Source organism: Saccoglossus kowalevskii, chromosome 14 (genome assembly GCF_978046115.1).
Source record: "Saccoglossus kowalevskii chromosome 14, keSacKowa6.1, whole genome shotgun sequence".
Classification (NCBI taxonomy): domain Eukaryota; kingdom Metazoa; phylum Hemichordata; class Enteropneusta; family Harrimaniidae; genus Saccoglossus; species Saccoglossus kowalevskii.
In genome coordinates, this window is record NC_140654.1 from 7978782 (window position 1) to 7998648 (window position 19867).

At 36.4% G+C, this 19867-nt stretch overlaps 2 protein-coding genes across 2 annotated transcripts; one reads left to right on the forward strand and one right to left on the reverse strand.

The window, feature by feature from the left end:
- Window positions 1-5839, reverse strand: LOC100371444 (solute carrier family 68 member 1-like). The gene is made up of 5 exons (XM_006811239.3): window positions 5746-5839; window positions 2137-3035; window positions 1080-1234; window positions 901-984; window positions 1-491 (listed from the first exon to the last, which is right to left on the reverse strand). Exons 2-5 carry the CDS (start codon window positions 3001-3003, stop codon window positions 209-211), a joined length of 1389 nt encoding a protein of 462 aa, XP_006811302.3. The 5' UTR covers window positions 3004-3035; window positions 5746-5839; the 3' UTR covers window positions 1-208.
- Window positions 5840-6799: 960 nt separating this feature from the next.
- On the forward strand, window positions 6800-19778 carry LOC100329103 (vesicular amine transporter-like protein). The gene is given in 12 exon segments (NM_001171246.1): window positions 6800-6995; window positions 10347-10442; window positions 11237-11310; window positions 11610-11757; window positions 12120-12188; window positions 12660-12753; window positions 13078-13211; window positions 14557-14658; window positions 14992-15083; window positions 16332-16424; window positions 17995-18069; window positions 19021-19778. Coding segments are annotated over 12 exon segments (1410 nt in total). The 5' UTR covers window positions 6800-6887; the 3' UTR covers window positions 19346-19778.
- Window positions 19779-19867: the final 89 nt, after the last annotated feature.

Genomic DNA, 19867 nt, shown 5'->3' on the forward strand with positions numbered 1-19867 from the left:
TAATAATTATAGTAATCTTTTATTTAATATATGTAAATAGGAACATCTGGTGACAAGGTAGGAGAATTCACGACAGCGAAAGATTTGTCTAACCCTGAAATCTGAATTATGTTGAATTTTAAACAAACAATAAGGAAACGAACGGGTAATATATAGGTAAACTGGTTAAAAACACAATTTTATTACTGTACAGCGCATTGTGGACGTATTATACCACATGTAATCTTTTTGTGTCCAAATGACTGTCTCGAAGAGAATATTTAGTCCAGATCAACGTCTGTATCAACCCAAGAATCAATGGCACAAAACATACAATTTGAAACATGACTTCGTGAAGGTTCAAAATATCATCTGGGTCAGACGCCATTTCATCTTTCCCGGATTCGTAACCACTTCTACTCAAAATGGCGAGCACCAACATTGGCGCAAGTGACTGTGTAGGTTTGACAAATAAAGCATTCATTCCATAAAACATCGACGATCGAGGTGACCTGAAATTAAACACAGAATGAAATTACTAAATATTCCATGCCTATAGTCATATATTTATTATTCATATATAATATTAAGTTATCTGGATTGCAGCACCAAGTTAGATCATGGCATGGTAAATATTTTAGAAAAGGTTTCTTCAAATGTACACTTAGTGAATTCATGAATGACACCAATTTTAAATTAATATTATGTATCTTCTGGACTTAGTTAATTAAAATCGCCAATAAACCTAAATTTCAAGAAATCATAAATTACTTAATAGGCATGACACATCGATTGATACCGTGAAATTGCAAATAATCAAAGACTCTGACTCTGTCCGTGATTCTGTCTCACTACCTCCGATCAGGACACCTCATTGATGAAAACCGATGAATTCGTCAGCACTCGTTGACAATTTCTCACCTTTTGTTATATGTTTTCATGTCTTCGTCAATGCAGTCAGACATCAGTAAATCAAAATACTGCCCGGTAGCTATGGTGATACTTCTGTAATCAACAATATTCAATAATTCCTGTTAAAATGCCTCAATAAATCAGACTTAGAGCTACACCAAAAGGAATACAAAATAAAGACAACTTACGAATCGGTCAAAATAAATGAAGCAAGTATCCATGAGTGATGTGGACCAATCGCGTACATTGTTGCCGAGGAAACAATTTTTATGTAAAAAGTTATCTGGCACACTTTGAATGCTCCAAACTGTTTAACGACATGACTCATAACAAGAACACATATCTGTAATAGAAATATACACTGTAAAATATTATGAATATGGATATGTAACGACAAATTATCGAAGTGTTATTTTAAGCACAGACTCCTTAAATTACGTTGGATTTGTACACAAATGACAATTTCTTTGCTGTATGATTTGAGATTTTACTGAATATCAAGCATTATATTATATCTGATAGTCATCTGTTCACTAGCCTGACGAGGTCGCATGAGTTGCGCCCTCCGCGGTGCTCCAAACCCATGAGGTCTGATGCCGTTCGGCCGGTGAGGGCCTACTCACGCCGACATGTCAGGCTATTTGTTCAAATGTCCTATATGCGTTAATCCTCAAAGCAATACGTCATAGTATTCTCTAGGGGTACTAATGCCCCATAAAGCCAATAATGCCCTATGCTATACGTCAATTGTGGCATAATGTTAGCATCTCAATAACAACTGCTTATAATTGCTTCAGTTTGCAAATCATACTGTTGATTTTCATTTTAAATGCTGTTTTCAATCGCGTGTGAAATTTTAAAATATTGTTTGTTAACATTTTGCTTCAATGTATATTTTTTTCAATATTGTAATATATACAAATATATCGCTCCATATTTACTCCCATTGTCACCTTTAAACACCCATGAAAATTTTGATTTAGAAAGTAGAGCAATATTAGGGTTAAGTCGCCTGCTCCCAAGCTTCAACTGATAACATCACATACTTAAATGTTTTATTAGTAATGTATATTTTTAAATTGAATTCGATAAGACTTGAGCAAAATGGCCAACTGATAATGCTATACACACTTCTCTCAATGCAATGACTAATACATTTATGGATTAACCACAGTTTTATAAAAGATGTATAAATTAAAAAGTTTGAATGAATGAATTCGGGAGAATATTGAAAACCAGACTAACCTGAGGTACAACAAAAACTGATCCGTACAACATTGTCCTGGCTAAATCTGGAAAGATGTGATTGGGCAGCAAATTGTCGGCTACGATTATTAGAAAATTCCTGATGTATACAACATGGAAGGTGGTGCAACAGTTCACAGTGACAAGAAGTAATACGTTTATCTGACAAATAATCTGCCTGTATCCAGTAAACATTGACGTTTTGTTGAAGTCGAAGCTTTGAGTAGCGTTTGAATCACCATCTTCTAGCTCATATTCGCTCGTGGCATGTAACCCTGTATATCGCATTGCCAACCAACTCAGAAAACCAACACACACGCAGAAATATTGAAAATTCTTTAAATTGTTCCGACTATCCGAGAATACTTCGCACCAAAATACTGATGACGATCCAATGAGAGTAGCTACCACCTTATATCGAGTTAAACGTAGGCGGTCGCCATGGTGATTGGACATTTCCGTGTACAGAGAACTGTATGCGAGTAATACAAATGTGAACAACGTGTCATATAAACAGAGAGACACTAACAAATGCACCCCTGTCAACCAATCATTTGGTTCGTAATCTCTCCATGGAAACCATGGCAACAGAAAACTGAAGGCAAACACGGGAGCGCCATAAAGAATGGAGTATCTCCGCCTTTGGAATAGTTTCCAATTCGAGTGGTCTTGAAAATACGCAAATAATGGGTCATTCACGGTGTTCCATACTAAGTATATACTCTGGGATATATTGAACCATGTTTGTGATAATTTATAATTGTCGAGAAAAAACTTGACATAGTAGAACGATAATATGGAGTGCATCATGGTGTACCCAAGGCCCGTGGCAGCGTATGCCAGGGCATTCTTGTCAAACATCACCATTGTCCAATCCACAACCGTTGTATTCAGTCAGTCTGAAAAATATAATATTGAATGAGCGTGTGTTCTATATGCAGTTGCAATGGAATAAGTATTATGGGAAGGTGATCTTCGCCCAACGCCTTCGATATGGGTTCCCTGCAATGTAAACGTAACCATTGTCTATTTACACAAAATTGGAACGCACACACACCCTCGGTTAGGTGAATACAGTCGTCTTGAAAAATGATACTATATATCTACCAATCATGTGACACATTCCTGGCCACACAGGGACAAGGGTAGGTCAGACTTTTTTCGACCAGCCAGTAACCTATATAGTATGTAATTATAGATCTAAAAAAAGCTTTTCATCGAGAATCGGCGCTTCTCGCCTACTTCTCATCTGTATGCTATCCCCTGACAAAAAGTACAAGTTAAGAACACCCCCAATTTAATGTGGGGGAGTCGTGACCAGCGCATGCGTCAGATGGCCATAGCGTGTCATTGTTTACAAACAAGCGTCCACACATGAGCCTTTGCGTTTTTAGCATGTGTTGTTATCGTCGCTTGGGACTCGATTCCCGGGCGTGCGCAGGTGACGACCCTCTCGCTTTAATAGCAAAACATGGTGCTCGTTGTGTTTGACTCATAACCACACAATTAGCGTATGGCTCTTTTATTGTCATTAATCATTGCAATATAATGTGTGAAAAAAAAGTGTTCAAGTGTTTAGATTCATAAATTGATTCACATTCTAACAGAGGGAAATACACGTGTGACATCGTCTCCATTGCCAGTCAATATTTTGTAGTAACTAGACAACGTTCACCTTTGTGCATTTCTTCTTGGATGTTCACACGTATATAGTTCTTTTAAGTAATAACTGATTTCAGAACCGTCTGAATAAATCAGAATAGCACAGTTTATTGCATATCTAGTGCATATTTTGTGGTAATGTCATTGCGCAAGGGCTCTATGAGTTAACCCCATAATATTAACCTCAGCGCATCGTCAGGAACGCCCCGTGAATTGGTTAATACTCCACATATATCAAGAAACTTTTATCAAAACCACCTAAATGTCCTAATTATAAAAACTCAATAGCACAAATTAACAGTTGTTTTCCCCCTGGTATATAAATATTTGAGACTAATGTTTTATTATACAGTTCATAATGGTATAATCATTCGTAATCGTGACAACGAGAAAACAATTTTATATATTTTATAAAAAAATTCAATTTGGCAACTATAGCAACCAAAATAATAACAATTCCAGTCATCAGCACTTTGTGATTGAGATAATGGCCCCAAACTTGGACGGGGCATTTCTTGAAGCATAAATTTTTATTCATAGTTCAAATAAAAATGTTTCTGGCTCGTATCTGGGCGGCTTTCCGTCTGTACGTTCTGCTGCTTTCAATCTCACACGAGGCAGTAACCGTTTTCAACCCAAAAGGGATACGCTACAGGTCACAAAATGGAACCAACCAGAGTTAAGCCTCATGGTCATAACAATGACAGCGTTTCGTTAAAGAAGAGTTTGAATATTTCAAAACAAACACGAAAACTACTCATTTAAAGATAGAACGGGCCCTGTTTATGTCATTTCGTTTGTAGTTACGTCAATTCTTTTCATTTTCTTGAAAACTAGACTGCTGGTCAGCCACTTTTTTGTTGTATTGACGCATTCTTATTGAATAATATTTAATATATAATAATATATAAAGTTATTTAAAATTTTCCCATTGACTATTTTTTTACAAGTATGGAAACTATTAGAAACAAATCACGTTGTGTTAGATTTGCCAGTTCATTGGGTATTTCTCTAATTCTCAACTAATAAATAAAGAGATAATTGCTCTTAGTTATCCATGTTATTTACATTATTTGAATAAGATGTCAATCTGGGCATATTTTATTTTTAATTTCATATAATTGCCATGTGCAATGAATAAGATAGTAATACTATTTCATAAATAATTGTTGCGAATAACTAATTTGCAGAAAATTTCACATGGGTAACCTTTTGAACATGCATCAACCTGGGACTATCAATCAATCACTGTCACGAGTAAGGCCAATAATGATATGGCAAGGGCAAATGTAATATTATTAGCATTAATAATAAGATTATATCCGTAAAACAACGAAGGAGGAAGTCGGTTACAGATGTCGATTAGCGCCAGCGTTTTATCTCCGAACGGTGTTTACTACAACGATGTTTAGGATCCGGTACATCAATTTAACGACGGCGCTACACATGCGGTTGTTGTTGTGTTTTTTTCACAGACGTTCTTCAACGCAACTGTCTGACAATCGCCGGTGGGATATCGTCTCATTTTACAAAGTGAGAACATGGCTCTGAGTTGTGCGCACCCGAACAGAATTAAACAGCAATGCGTGACGAGATGTATTGTAGTGAAGCCATATAATATCACAGTCGATATTAAACGACACGATATGTCATGTTTCGATCGGTTACCTTGCAAACGCCGTAACTTTCAGATTTAAGTTTCCGGCGGTCAAGTTACTCGTGAAAAAAATTGCTTTCAACTAAGATTTAGAGACAATACGACTTTAAATTCGATTATTCGGAAGGTGGAGGGGTACTTTAATTTCATCACGGTATACATGTAGGCTACATGGGAGCATTTGCGCCATTTTGCAGGATCTTTAAGTGTTGTGTCGACTCTCCTTCATTTTAACAAAAAAAACGTGTAGAATATATTGACACTGTGGGAGAGTATGATAATATACTGACCTTTATACATCTAAAACCCCAAGAAACACAACGTGCAATCTCGCAAATCATAGCGTGGTTGATTCACCAGGACGACGAAGAGGAAATAACGAATCTTTACTTCCTGGTTTACACAGCTTATTAAAGTACCCGGATGAATGACCCTGAGGTCAAACAAGCCGTGTTTTCAGAACACCCATATAATGTCATGTATAAATAATACCGCAACATCGAAATAAATTATGTAAAGTTCTGTGAAAAAAAAATAATTAAAAAAATGTCTGCATTTTTCACGCACTTTCAACAAAATTGGATAAGAATTTTAATAGTGGGTACCAAACCTTGAAAAATGATTTTCAAATTTAATCTTAAGAACGCTTTGTTAAATGAGATTTAAAAAGATATTTTACGTACTAGATTGAGGTAAAAATGTACACGTTAATTAAATTTAACAATATTGCGGTAGAGTGACTACTAAGTTAAATAAACCATGGATGTATTTTCAAGGTTCAAGACTGACGTAGTGTTTACCCGTATCTGTCGGTGAGGGCGCAGTAACACACGCTTGCTGGTCGCTGTGCACTGGAGAAGTAATGTATCGTTCAGGTGTCCGACATTTGCCCCATACTATTCAACCATTCTAGTATAGCGTGGGAAATTTTAAATTATTTCAGTCAGTTATAAATACGTCGATTGCAACCAATAATTTAGTAACATGAATGGTTTAATTACCATGGCGTATTTTATTAATTCAATATTGGGAATACCGACATATTACTGGTAAATTTCCGTATTATAGAATTATCGAGTGGGACACTGCTTTGTCATGGTATAACAATGTTTTATAATGTCCCACATTCTTAGGAGCTGAACGTCCTCTAAATAGTAGTCATGCGTGTATCTGATATTTTATTTGCTGGTTTTGACACGCACATTATGCAGGTAGTGTGTGTCTATTTTGGTCTTCCTCACAATTGATGTATGGTTTCAAAAAATAGATCATTATGCATAATTTGTTAACAATAGTATAGAGGGAGCTTCTTATGTGACGCACAGAGGGGGAGGCTAAGCTGTTTACTGATTATTACGCGATAGTTTATGAAATCACGATTACTGTGCGTCGTATCACTCCGTCGATGAGCGAGCCATGATCCCAGCACATCATGGGATTGTCACGATGTCGACGGGGCGCCATAATGGTATGCGTGTGTATTGCGAAATACTTTCTGAAAGCGAGTTATTCCATTATTGTACCATTTTACCCAGTAGTGGTAAGTTCAATTTAATTTACGTTTATGCCGTGAAAAATAATCTGATGGTCATAACAAAATATTGTAATAAGAAAATCGTATTTGTAATGAACATATTAATATATTCTATGCGGATACTACGATGATTATTTTGAGTATTCTTTTCTCACTACGTCGACTGTCAGTTGGGGACAGCATATGGCATGACAGTCTGTGACTTTAATATTATTATTATTTTGAATAACTCACCGTCACCGTGACGATGTTACAGTAATTGTCATCATGTTTTTCTGTACACATTCGATGAAAATTTGAGCCAGCGATGAAGTGAACCTCAGGCTCACTCAGCTTAGTCATACATAATCATGCAGGACGCATTGTACTATTAGAACAGTCGTGAATATCCGTTTCGTCCACCCGTATATCGATATAAACACATACAATGACGGTTGTACTTGTATTGGTAATTCATAGAGGACAGCAAGTTGTCAATAATATTCGTTGTATAATGAGTACGAGTTTATAATTTTGTCTTTTTCAACACCGTGACGGACTGTCTTAAGCTATGTTTTCTAGTAACCCTTGTTAATATATCGCTAAATGATAAAGTTTCTCTGTGAACTGCAAATACTTCTATACCTGTTAATAATTGGGATAAAATCATAACACCGAAAAGAAGACACGATTACCTATTCAGTTAGTGAAAGGCTATTTCTGGGAGCGGCAATATTAAAATATACACTTTTTCGACGTCAATATATCATCTTTAAATACGCTGCGTATTTTACCATTTTTTTCCACATTTTGTAGTCTGTGTAGAGCCAAAAATAATGAAAACACGTGTCACCCCCAGTGGTTTTCAAATTCAACACTAAATCTTTTTATAGAAGAATTATTTAAAATATATATTTCATGAAAACTCATAACTGAAACTAATTTAAAATCAATGTTTCTTTAGATACAACCTTAATGTGGTCATGTGACTGCTAAGCGAATAAAACCTTTAATGAAGATTCAAATGAGTTATGTTCGAAAAATTGAAAGTTATACTACATTTTTTAATTAAAAAATATAGAATAAAAGTCAAGTGATTTTGATTCCCTTTTTTTAAATTTATACTTTTACATTTTCACCATAAAATGCTGTTCGTTTTTATATTCAAATAGTGTAATATATATTATATATTCAAGATCTGATGAGTCACAGTGACTAATTCGGTTGATCGTTTTGCTGACAGAATTAAAACAAAGATATACACTAATTTGCATATCAATAGATGACAATTGGAGTTGCTACATTTCTTTTTTTTAAATGGTCAAAAAATCTTCTTTAACTAATGTTTTGACACCCAGTAAATCGTAGATAACAGGTAAGCATCTAAAGAAGTTATAAGTTATAAAACTATTTATACATGACTGTGTGACTTATTTATTATTTAAAATATATGGGAATGTACAAATTTAGTCATGACAACAATGCGGGTTGTTTTAAGCCTCGAGGTGAAAAGAACTCCGTGTTTTAAGCGCGTTGTTTTAAGCATGTTCGATTTATGATACAGCTATGAAAATTTCATAGAATATTTAGACATATTTACAGATTCTATAAAATATGAAAAGTTCATTTTGTTTATCATGTGTCAAAAAACTATTTAAGTGTTGGGATGTTCATTACAAATGCCTGAAAGATGGAAAATGAATTGCTTGTCCACCCAAAATTGTTATCATCTACTCGTATGCTACAATTAACACGATAGATTGTGTTTTGTCACGTGGTATCACAAAATAATAGCGAGCTCAGCGTTACTTGATCATAGTGCTATGTCTCTCAGTAATTCCCGGGTGAGAAAAAAATAAATATAAAATACTGCCAAATACTTTATTTTAGCTGGAATTAATCTTTGCTGAATATACTTTTTGGTCGTTTTGTTTGGAATTTGGAATTTGTTTGAAATTTTCACTGGGTATTGATGAGTTGAATGTAAAATATAGGGAAAAAGGTATATTCGCTGGATTTTATTTTAACTGAATCCTTCTTTCAGCGAAAATAGCGAAAATCAATTCCAACCGAAAATTAAGTATTATCATACAGTATGTAAAATACGCCAAGCTCGCAACGCACGAGTAAATGATTAACAGGTAACATATATAAATATATATTATAACGGCGAGAACACAATCGATAAGATATAACACATGCGTGTGGCCGAAACTTCCAGGGCGGTAATGTTGGTGGTCGAAAATTTTATCATGCATCTGCCAGACACGCGAGTGAGCTCAGAAAAGACGAACCACTAAACGTTATGTAGTGGTCATTAGCTTCCGTTTAGCGTGTATTGTCATGAAAATCTTTATATAACAATGACTTGTCAATTTTTTGATGAGAGACAACTAAAACGGGTGTGATTGATACGGGCTAATACAACCAACCGTCACGTTGCCAAGTGTATCTAAGGCCCAAAACTCGCAGAAAACAATACTTTGGGATGATTGTTGAGACTCCCCTGAGCAGTGTAACAAGATTAGCCCTACGTGTGTAACATATATAAATTTGGTTGTTCGGGATTACTTCAAAGTTGAGTTTGTTTCGTTTTCTCGAATTTTCACCGGCTCGACCGGCGTTCCACAGCAGCGCGCACAGAGCCCATAGAAATGCATGGTACAGTGGTGCGCGTCTTAGCAACGTGGAACGTCTGTGACGTAGCTCCGCCCCCGAGGATACGCGGGGGGCAGAGACTGAAAACCATTTGTAGTTCACTGTAGATTTTAGATGCAAAAGGCTATCGAGATCTCGTTGAGAGCGAGGGAGTGTTTATGTACTTCAGATAGTGCTATATTCTCTCGTGTCATTGCTCCCGACCCACTCCCTCTCAGAACGAGATATCAAAGTGCTCTTTTTGGATACTGATGATGCTCAGCTTTACAGAAAACGCCCCCCCCCCACTCAGGATCCATAGGGGGCCGCATGCGCGTTCCCATTTTCTCGGGAAAGGGGGTACTTTTTGACGATCTGTCTCGGGAACATTTTCCCGAGAAAATCGTAGAAAAGGTGGTATTTTTTGCTTGTTTTCCCGAGATTCTCAAAATAGGGGGTGTATTTCAAAACACTTCCCGAGATATACAAAAAAGGGGGGTTTAAAAGGAGTTCTAGACTGAAAAGTTCTCTAGATAGGGGGTGAAATTCATCGGAAAAGCCCGTGAAATGGGGGGGGGGGGTAAATTTTCTTCTTTTCCCTAGATAGGGGGGGGGTCAAAAAAATGAGGGAACAAGCATAGCCCCCCCCCCCTAAATATAGGGAGTGGGGGGGGAGAAAACGTTAAAACAATGATATACTAGTATTTGTATCATTCTAAGATTTTTTTGATTTTTTTACAGGCACTTGACAAGGGCGTTGACCCGCTGACAGTGGGATTTATAATGGCCAGCTTTGCTTTCGTTTCCTTCCTTATAGCGCCTCCCCTCGCTAAATCGGTGAGTATAGACAGGGAGAGTATTTTCAATTATAAAATTTATATGGTTTGTCTTTTTTACACCCAGCTTCTTTTACGCCTTTGCCGCCTATTTACAGAATATAATGTTCCGTTTTTTTATTTACCTCATCACTCATAATGTGTAATCATGTAAACCTTTTATCACAGTGAGTGAGAATAATTATATTAAAAAATCCAAAATGTGTTTTGTATCTACCCCCTCCTGCAGAATCGATTATACAATGAACAATGACCTTCGCCATCTAATTACAGAATGGAATGGTCCGCGTATTAATAACCTTCATCCCTTCATCAATAATTTACCTGTTAAACAACCAGCAAAAATCGATATTGTTTATAGTCTTCTCCGAGCGCCTCTGTATCTCAAAGAATGTAGGTCATGTACGGTCGGTACTGCCGCCCCCGCTAACATATGCGTCGTGTTATGTACTGAAACATTTCTATATCTGTATATATATATATTTCTATAACAAAACAAAACAAAACAAAACAAAACAAAACAAAACAAAACAAAACAAAACAAAACAAGTGAGCATGACAAGTGTAACAATATTGATGCCATTGATAATTTAGATCATGTGTTGCGGGAATGCGATTAAACTCAGAAATTTGGGGGCTCTTTAAAAAAAACTCTGTACATAATTATTGATGATTTTCAATTTGACAAGATTTCCACTTTACATCATGATGTTCCTACTTTATATAACGGTGTGTCTACTTTACATCACGAAATGTCAACTTTTTATCTCGATGTGTTATTTGTCTTCCATGTAGATTCCTATTTTTGGTTACAAATTCATATTTATCCTGGGAGTCGGAGTTTCCGGTCTGGCAGCCCTGATTTTCGGGTAAGATTGATTCAGATACACCCAAATATATATGATTTCAACGAACCGCGTGACATTGTATTCAATATCAGTCTATATTCAATAAAACAGTTCGAATGCGCGCTTCACGACTGTAAGGTAGGTACTTCGCACTTAAGCCGCTCCACTTATGTCGAATATGAGTAAAACAAACCGAAACAGTACCGTGACGAATGCGTTGTTTTTGTGGTCTTGCTTTTGTATTAATAAAAATTGCTGCAATTCTTGCAACGTTAATTATATTTTATGTTGACTTTGTTTTTTTGTTTTTGTTCACCCAGGCTGTTGTATATCATTGATAACACGATATACTTCACAATAATGAGTTTTATTGTCAGAATTATCCAAGCATTCGGCGTACAGGCAGGGAACACGTCCGTTGTCGTGATTGTGTTCAAACTATATCCTGACAATGTAGCCTTTGCTTATGTAAGTATAGTCGGAAAGTAAATATTTCATATACTAGGTATTTCTTCATGGTTGGTAATGGCAACGGCTAAACGAAAGTTATGTTCCAATTTACATACGCCGAGCAGTTTTGCCGCCTTCTGCACAGATGCAGTGAATATCTGTATAGCGTAGAACTGATACGATGTTTAGATTTAGCTCAGACAATTAAGGTAGCGAGAAGAGAAATTTTCACTTTTTTCTTGATTTTTCAAAAATTAATAAAACGGTTACTTTAGTTGTCTGAGGATTTATCCAGGATTTAGGTGTTCAAAACAATCGATCGATTAATTGGCCTGATTGATTGGCAGCTCGTTATCATGTCATTATTCACTTTTTTGCAGGGCATAACGCAAGTGTTTTCTGGTCTAGGGCTGATTACCGGACCAACTATTGGAGCAGCTCTTTATACGGTAACAAACTCCTCGTAATTACAATAACGCAACAACAACATGTGCATTAATATTCAAACTAAAATCAAATGTTTTATTTGAGAAAAAAACAAACGATGAGGGAAATTGGATTTAAGTTTAAAGATACATTGAATCTCTTTCGAATTGTTAATACTAGTAAGTTTAGCAATATTACATGGGCTAAATAATGGATTCTTAGTGAAAACCCACTTCACTAAGTGCAGCAATGGCTCGACATTTGAGTGAATGAGGTAATCAAATATTTAATGACAGTGATTATTCGATTCTAAATCTCAGTGATTATCTGTTTATTAGAAATAATTAAATAGAACATATGCATCCGACGTCTACGTGTGGCATACTATCATCACGTGACATATACTAACATCACGTGTCATATAGTGAAATCTCATGTGGTATCCTAATCATCACGTGACATGTACTAATATCACGTGTGTATTTATATTTCAGGCTGGTGGTTACTTTTTGCCGTTTTTGGTACTCGGCGTCGTTCTACTTGTGATCGCTCCGATATGTATGTGTATCCTTCCGCCCTCAGAAATAGGCAAGTTAGATCTCACTTACAATTCTTTGAGAATCACACAAATCTAATGGAAAATAAATTAATTTTATTTTTTCCGCCCTCCTCAAAAAGATTGCCTTATAAAAACTCGAGAAACAAGGAATAAAACAAGTCTGGCCTAACACAGTGTACATGGTAGTAGTGGTGAATTTTGTTTCTCGGCAACCCGGCTTTACACATTCACTGTGACATAATATTTTATTTTATGGCAAACAAAATAAAATACATTTGCCAAAATGACTTCGCTGGCTATTTGATCTATACTTGCAATAATTACAAGTCACGTGTTTATATTGTTCATTACAGAAGACAATATAAGTAAAGGAAATTGGTGTCCATTATTAGTGATGCCGGGTATTATTTTAGCAATGTTAATACGTGTAGTGTCTGCTATTGAGATTACCTTCTTAGATTCAACACTGGCGCTCGCACTTATAAATGTAAGTATTTGGGTATTACCATATAAGGCTATGCAGGTTGTACAAGGTGACGAAGATTCCGTTTGAAGTCACGTGAATAGCGAGATGATCGTGAGGTAACATAGAGTCTGTCTCAGGTTGTTTTTCTAGTAAGATTTGGCGTGTTAGGATATAGACCTTTCAATGTGTTCATTAGACTACTGGACAAAACAATTTTTATTGAAAGACGTGTGCATAAATGTGATCTTAAATATATATCATGTATACAGCGAGTGAAAAAACACAAAAAAACACCTTAAATCGGGAACAAAATTAAAGCGGGGAAGTCGTCACCTGCGCATGCGTAAAATGGCCATAGCGTGTCATGGTTTACAAACAAGCGTCTATCCATGGTAGCGTGTGTTATCGTCGCTTGGGACTCAATTCCCGCGCGTGCGCAGGTGACGACCCTCGCGCTTTAAACTGTAACGCGTTCTGGGCGGGCCCGGGGTAAACAATACAAAGAGCTCTTCAAACACGCCGTAGTCGAAACTATGTTTGTTCCAGTATGCATTTCATTGCAGAGACTTTGATAGTTTTGATATCATCATAATAAACATATTTTTTTGAAAAATATATCAGTTGCCGAATTACACTGTACAGTATATCGCACCCAGGATATCGCACAGTCACGACGAACTTGTTGACAGCGGTGATACTCGCTCGAGCGAGCCAGTGCAGGCGACAGTCATTTATACTGATTTTACCTATTATCTTTCGGTAAGGTAACCCTTTTATCAAACTGTCAATATATCACAGTGTCCATAACCCCCCCCCCCTCATAAAACACAATTAAAGTCAGTTTTCGAAAGATACTAATTTAGTATCAATGTTTGCTATTCATGATCTGGGCATAACTTACCATAACTTACCATAACCCATGGGTTCTAGTACATTCTTTTCTAACCATGACTTGCATAAAATTAAAACATCGAATAATGCACTGATACACTGGTATAATATAATTGTAAATGATCTTTCATTTGACAACAAAACACCGAGGATCATTCACCCTCAGTGTCTTCTCATTTCTACACCAAACATAAAAGATTTATAAATAGTCCAAGTACTACTGAGATCTGGTTTAAAGCGCGGTGGTCGTCGCGCAGCGCGTGTTCGAATTTCATGTAAATAAACAATGTATTTTACACGCGTTGTATACGTCGCTATGAGTCCCATATCGAACAGGACGCGACACGACGACTGCCGCCCTTTAAAGTTGTAATCATGGATGAGTTTATTCATGATGTCGTGCATTATGAATACAGCACTGCTGTGTTGCTTTTTATTTCAAAGCTGGTCAGTTTGCTTTTTTTCTTGTTTACAGTTGAATGTTACCTCTACTGGTTTGTTAGGAATATTATTCCTGCTAACAGGCCTGGGATATGGACTGTCGGCGCCACTCTGGGGCTTGGCTGGGGATAAGTGGGTAAGTTACGTTCCCTCACCTTGCACAGATTAAATGGCGGTGGTCGTCGTTTAGTGTGCGTTCAATTTTTATGTAGTCAAAGCCTTCAAATAGTTGCTGTATACGTTTCATGGGAACCTTTATATCTTTATTACAATTCATTCATAATTATTCATGTTTGTTTTATTAAGGTAAACAGATTAGAGTTATGTAATAAATCTTTATTATAATATTTCATCTTACATCAAGTGTTTGTTCCTAACAATACTTGCCAACGCGTCCATAAGCTGATCAATCTCGCGTGATATGCTAATGTGTATTAAAGTGACCAATCACTATTGTTCTATGTTTCAGGATATCATCAAAGAATTAAATTTACTTGGTTTAGTGTTCGGATCTGTGGGATATTTACTAATTGGACCCAGTCCCATACTTCAAGTGGACGCGTACGTATTATGTACATGTACTGGTGTACTCTTAGCACAACAAACCTGCTTCCTTCATCTATATAAATATTTATAAATTTCAAAATTCACACCGAAAAGTGTTATTAACATTGACCGATTGAATGATAATATTGGAACTTTTTTTCAACTAACGTCATTGCGCACTACGCTTGTTGATTGACTGGTTGGATTCAACTACTATTGACATTTATAAAGATGAAGAAACGGGTTTGTTGTGCCGAGAGTATATTGGTAGAAATAAATAGCATAGTTGTGTACGAGTGTCCCGTGGGTGAGATGGCATAATAATAATAATGTGCCAACCTTGAGCTACGCCTGGAGTCTGGGAAGACGTCTGCTTTCAGCGGCAAATGTTCCTTGAAGACTAAAATGTTGCTTGAAGATTAATATAAAGCATTCTACAAGCTTGACAGATCGATTTGGGGGGGGGGGGTCGGTAATTAACAACAAACTTACTACGAGCTTCAACTAGTATCTTTTTCTTTTGATATTATGTTGCGAATGAGGTATCCATTTTCGTTTTGTGAATGCTTCGCGAGGAGTAAGGATCTGCCACGTGACGGTAACTACTGGTGGCACATCCCTATCATATAGTAGAAGTGATTTTTAACTTGCAATCGAACAAGGACAAATAAAGTAAAATATAAACAAGGAAACGTTAAGGAAACACTCCCAGTTCAGCATGTATTCTCACAGCAAATTTATTTACTAGATTAAAAATACAATTAAAAAAACGTAATGAAAGCAGTACAACAAATGGTGTTCCGTGAATCACTGGTGCAATCCCTGGGATTGACGGCACCCCTTTAGGCCATGGAACCTTGCAAATAGTACAATCTCACTGGTTCTCATCTCAACACAAGATAAAATTTAAAACCTACACACCACAGTTATAGTTTCAGATATAGCTAGGTTCTTTTCTACATGGAATATTAAAATATAATTTTTCATCCAAATCTAGAAGTAATGTCACACTTTGTTTGTTTGCTTTAAAATTGAGATTGAATTCACTGAAAAATATAGAAATGTGAACAATTTGCCCAAAATTTAAGCGTGAAAAAATTTAAGCCCTCAAAATGGTTGAAGAAAGTGCAATAGTATAGTTCTGTCACGGTGACGATTTCCATATGAACATGATACATTTGCAATACCCGTGACACCCGGAATCTTCATTGAAAACTGTCCGTCACATATAATAACCAAAAAAAAAATACATTTCTTTTCCAGGAGCGTTGCTATTATGGCTACTGGTCTGACACTTATGGGAATTGGTGTCGGAGCTGTCATTACATTGGTGTCCGACATGGTGACAATCGCAAGGTTCAAACATTTTCTTTATTTATTCAAACAAAAAAATGAAGCGACATATAAATGCGATGTGCTAAAATTGTAAATATTCACAATTAAATTATCTTCAACATGTTTTTCATTGGATGTAATTGCTGCTGTAATTACACGGTCTAACACAGAATTACCAAAACAAACTATCTGTTATGATGTTTGGATATTCTCTGTACCATGTCTGAAGTCGTCATATGGTACGCCCAACAAAAATATAGTGAATTATTAATTGCTTTTTGCTGTGGCATGATACAATCTAGCATTGACCACATTGAATTGAAAACAAATTTAGTTTTCATCACTAACTAAAATTAGCGGATTTATCGTCGTAGAGGGCGTTGAGTTATATAACGCCAGAAAATAGTGAAATGCCGTGCGAGTTTCCCGACAATCACAATTACGAGAAATACATATTTTGTTGGAATTTAAAATAAGTTGGCTTACAGTAATATGCACTTCAATCTGTCTATCACGTACATGAATGACAAGCAATCGTACTGTACTAAGACCTTTCTTCTGTCCATCACGTACATGAATAACAAGTAATCGTACTGTACTAAGACCTTTCTTCTGTCCATCACGTACATGAATAACAAGTAATCGTACTGTACTAAGACCTTTCTTCTGTCCATCACGTACATGAATGACAAGTAATCGTACTGTACTAAGACCTTTCTTCTGTCCATCACGTACATGAATGACAAGTAATCGTACTGTACTAAGACCTTTCTTCTGTCCATCACGTACATGAATAACAAGTAATCGTACTGTACTAAGACCTTTCTTCTGTCCATCACGTACATGAATGACAAGTAATCGTACTGTACTAAGACCTTTCTTCTGTCCATCACGTACATGAATGACAAGTAATCGTACTGTACTAAGACCTTTCTTCTGTCCATCACGTACATGAATGACATGTAATCGTACTGTACTAAGACCTTTCTTCTGTCCATCACGTACATGAATGACAAGTAATCGTACTGTACTAAGACCATTCTTCTGTCCATCACGTACATGAATGACAAGTAATCGTACTGTACTAAGACCTTTCTTCTGTCCATCACGTACATGAATGACAAGTAATCGTACTGTACTAAGACCTTTCTTCTGTCCATCACGAACATGAATGACAAGTAATCGTACTGTACTAAGACCTTTCTTCTGTCCATCACGTACATGAATGACATGTAATCGTACTGTGCTAAGACCTTTCTTCTGTCCATCACGTACATGAATGACAAGTAATCGTACTGTACTAAGACCTTTCTTCTGTCCACCACGTACATGAATGACAAGTAATCGTACTGTACTAAGATCTTTCTTCTGTCCATCACGTACATGAATGACATGTAATCGTACTGTACTAAGACCTTTCTTCTGTCCATCACGTACATGAATGACAAGTAATCGTACTGTACTAAGACCTTTCTTCTGTCCATCACGTACATGAATGACAAGTAATCGTACTGTACTAAGACCTTTCTGATCATGTGATAATGGAATATTTGGAAACCGTAAATAGATTTCTTCCTAAATTTCATTGCAGTCAAAATGGAATAAAAAACGACATTACGTTGTTTTCACTGGTATCTGGACTTTATTATTTTGCTTATAACTTGGGGTAAGTTGTGTGGACTACGTGTAAAAACTATTACGAAAGTTTACTGTCCCAACTTGATCAACTTCATTTACGTTCAACTTAATATTTCGCCGTCACTATGACGATTACGTTCAACTTGATATTTCGCCGTCACTATGACGATTACGTTTAACTTAATATTTCGCCGTCACTATGACGATTACGTTTAACTTAATATTTCGCCGTCACTATGACGATTACGTTTAACTTAATATTTCGCCGTCACTATGACGATTACGTGTAACTTTATATACCACCGTCACTATGACGATTACGTGTAACTTTATATACTACCTGTGCACCACTGTTACTGTAACAATCATGTGTAATTTATTAACTACTTCCAATTTTAAGATTATATGTAATGTTTACATCACTGTAACGATCACGTATAACTGTATATAACACTGCCACTATGGCTATCACATGTAACTATATATACCACCGTCAAAATCACAATTACGTGTAACTTTATATTCGACCGATTACGTGTAAATATACTACCTCCAATTTTAGGATTACATGCAATCTGTGCATCATCGTCACTGTAACGATCACGTGTAATCTATATACTACCTTCAATTTTAGGATTACATGTAATTTGTACATCACTGTTACTGTAATGATAACGTGTAATTTATATACTAGTACTACTTCCAATTTTAAGATTATATGTAATGTTTACATCACTGTAACGATCACGTATAACTGTATATAACACTGTCACTAGGGCGATCATGTGTAACTATATAAACCACCGTCACAGTGACAATTACGTGTAACATTATACACCACAAACAATATGATGATTACGTGTATATATAAACAGAAAGACAAATATTTATAGGAATAAACCAATAGCACACAAACAACCTGTCACATGACCTAGAGTGGTGTAAATAATGTAAACAATGTTCGTGTTTCTTTATTCAGAATGTGTATTGGTCCGATAATGGGGTCTGGTTTAGCTGCTAATTTCGGATTCGCTTGGAGTTGTACCTATGTGTCCATTATGGTGGCCGCGACGTTTCTGATATACGCCATCTATGTCGGTTATAATAGATGTAAGGAGTGGCGGCATGCCGAAAGGACACTTCAAGAAAAAGAGTTGGAGATGAATGGAATGCCGACGGAAGCTAACGGGGACGTTACGTGGGACTATGTAAGAGACGATCACAGCGACTATGACGAGGAGAAAAATCCTTTTTATACAGCACCATTAAACTATTCGTCTATGATGAATGGAGACTCACGCTAAAGTTTCAAGACGATGGCCATAGTTGCCATAGTATCGTACTTGTAACCTAAAGGTGTTTTTTGGATAAGAATATGCCACGTCATGTTATTTTGTGTACGTGCTCTGGACGAGGGTGGCGCACATAACAACATTGGCTTTGTATTCTTCTTGGATGAGTGCAATTCATCACGAAGTTAGTTTTCGCGAACGAGAATCATAGTAGGGAGTGGCCATGATATACGACATAAGACAGTAAATAGGTTGTTCTGTAAGCGAATATGGTAACACATGTAAAACAATTATTCTTGTAAAACAAAAATACAATCACACACATAACTAAATGATTCTCTATAAATATATTAATTTCAACAGTAAACACTGCCAGTCCGATCATTTTAATTTGTCAATTCTGTGGTGTAATTAAATATTGTAAATAAATAAAATATTAAAGCTTTGACTGACTAATCATTGCTCCCCATCCCGCCCTCAGAACATGCTACGAATTGCTACTAGGTGTCTAATTGTGGGCGTTTTTTTTGTTTG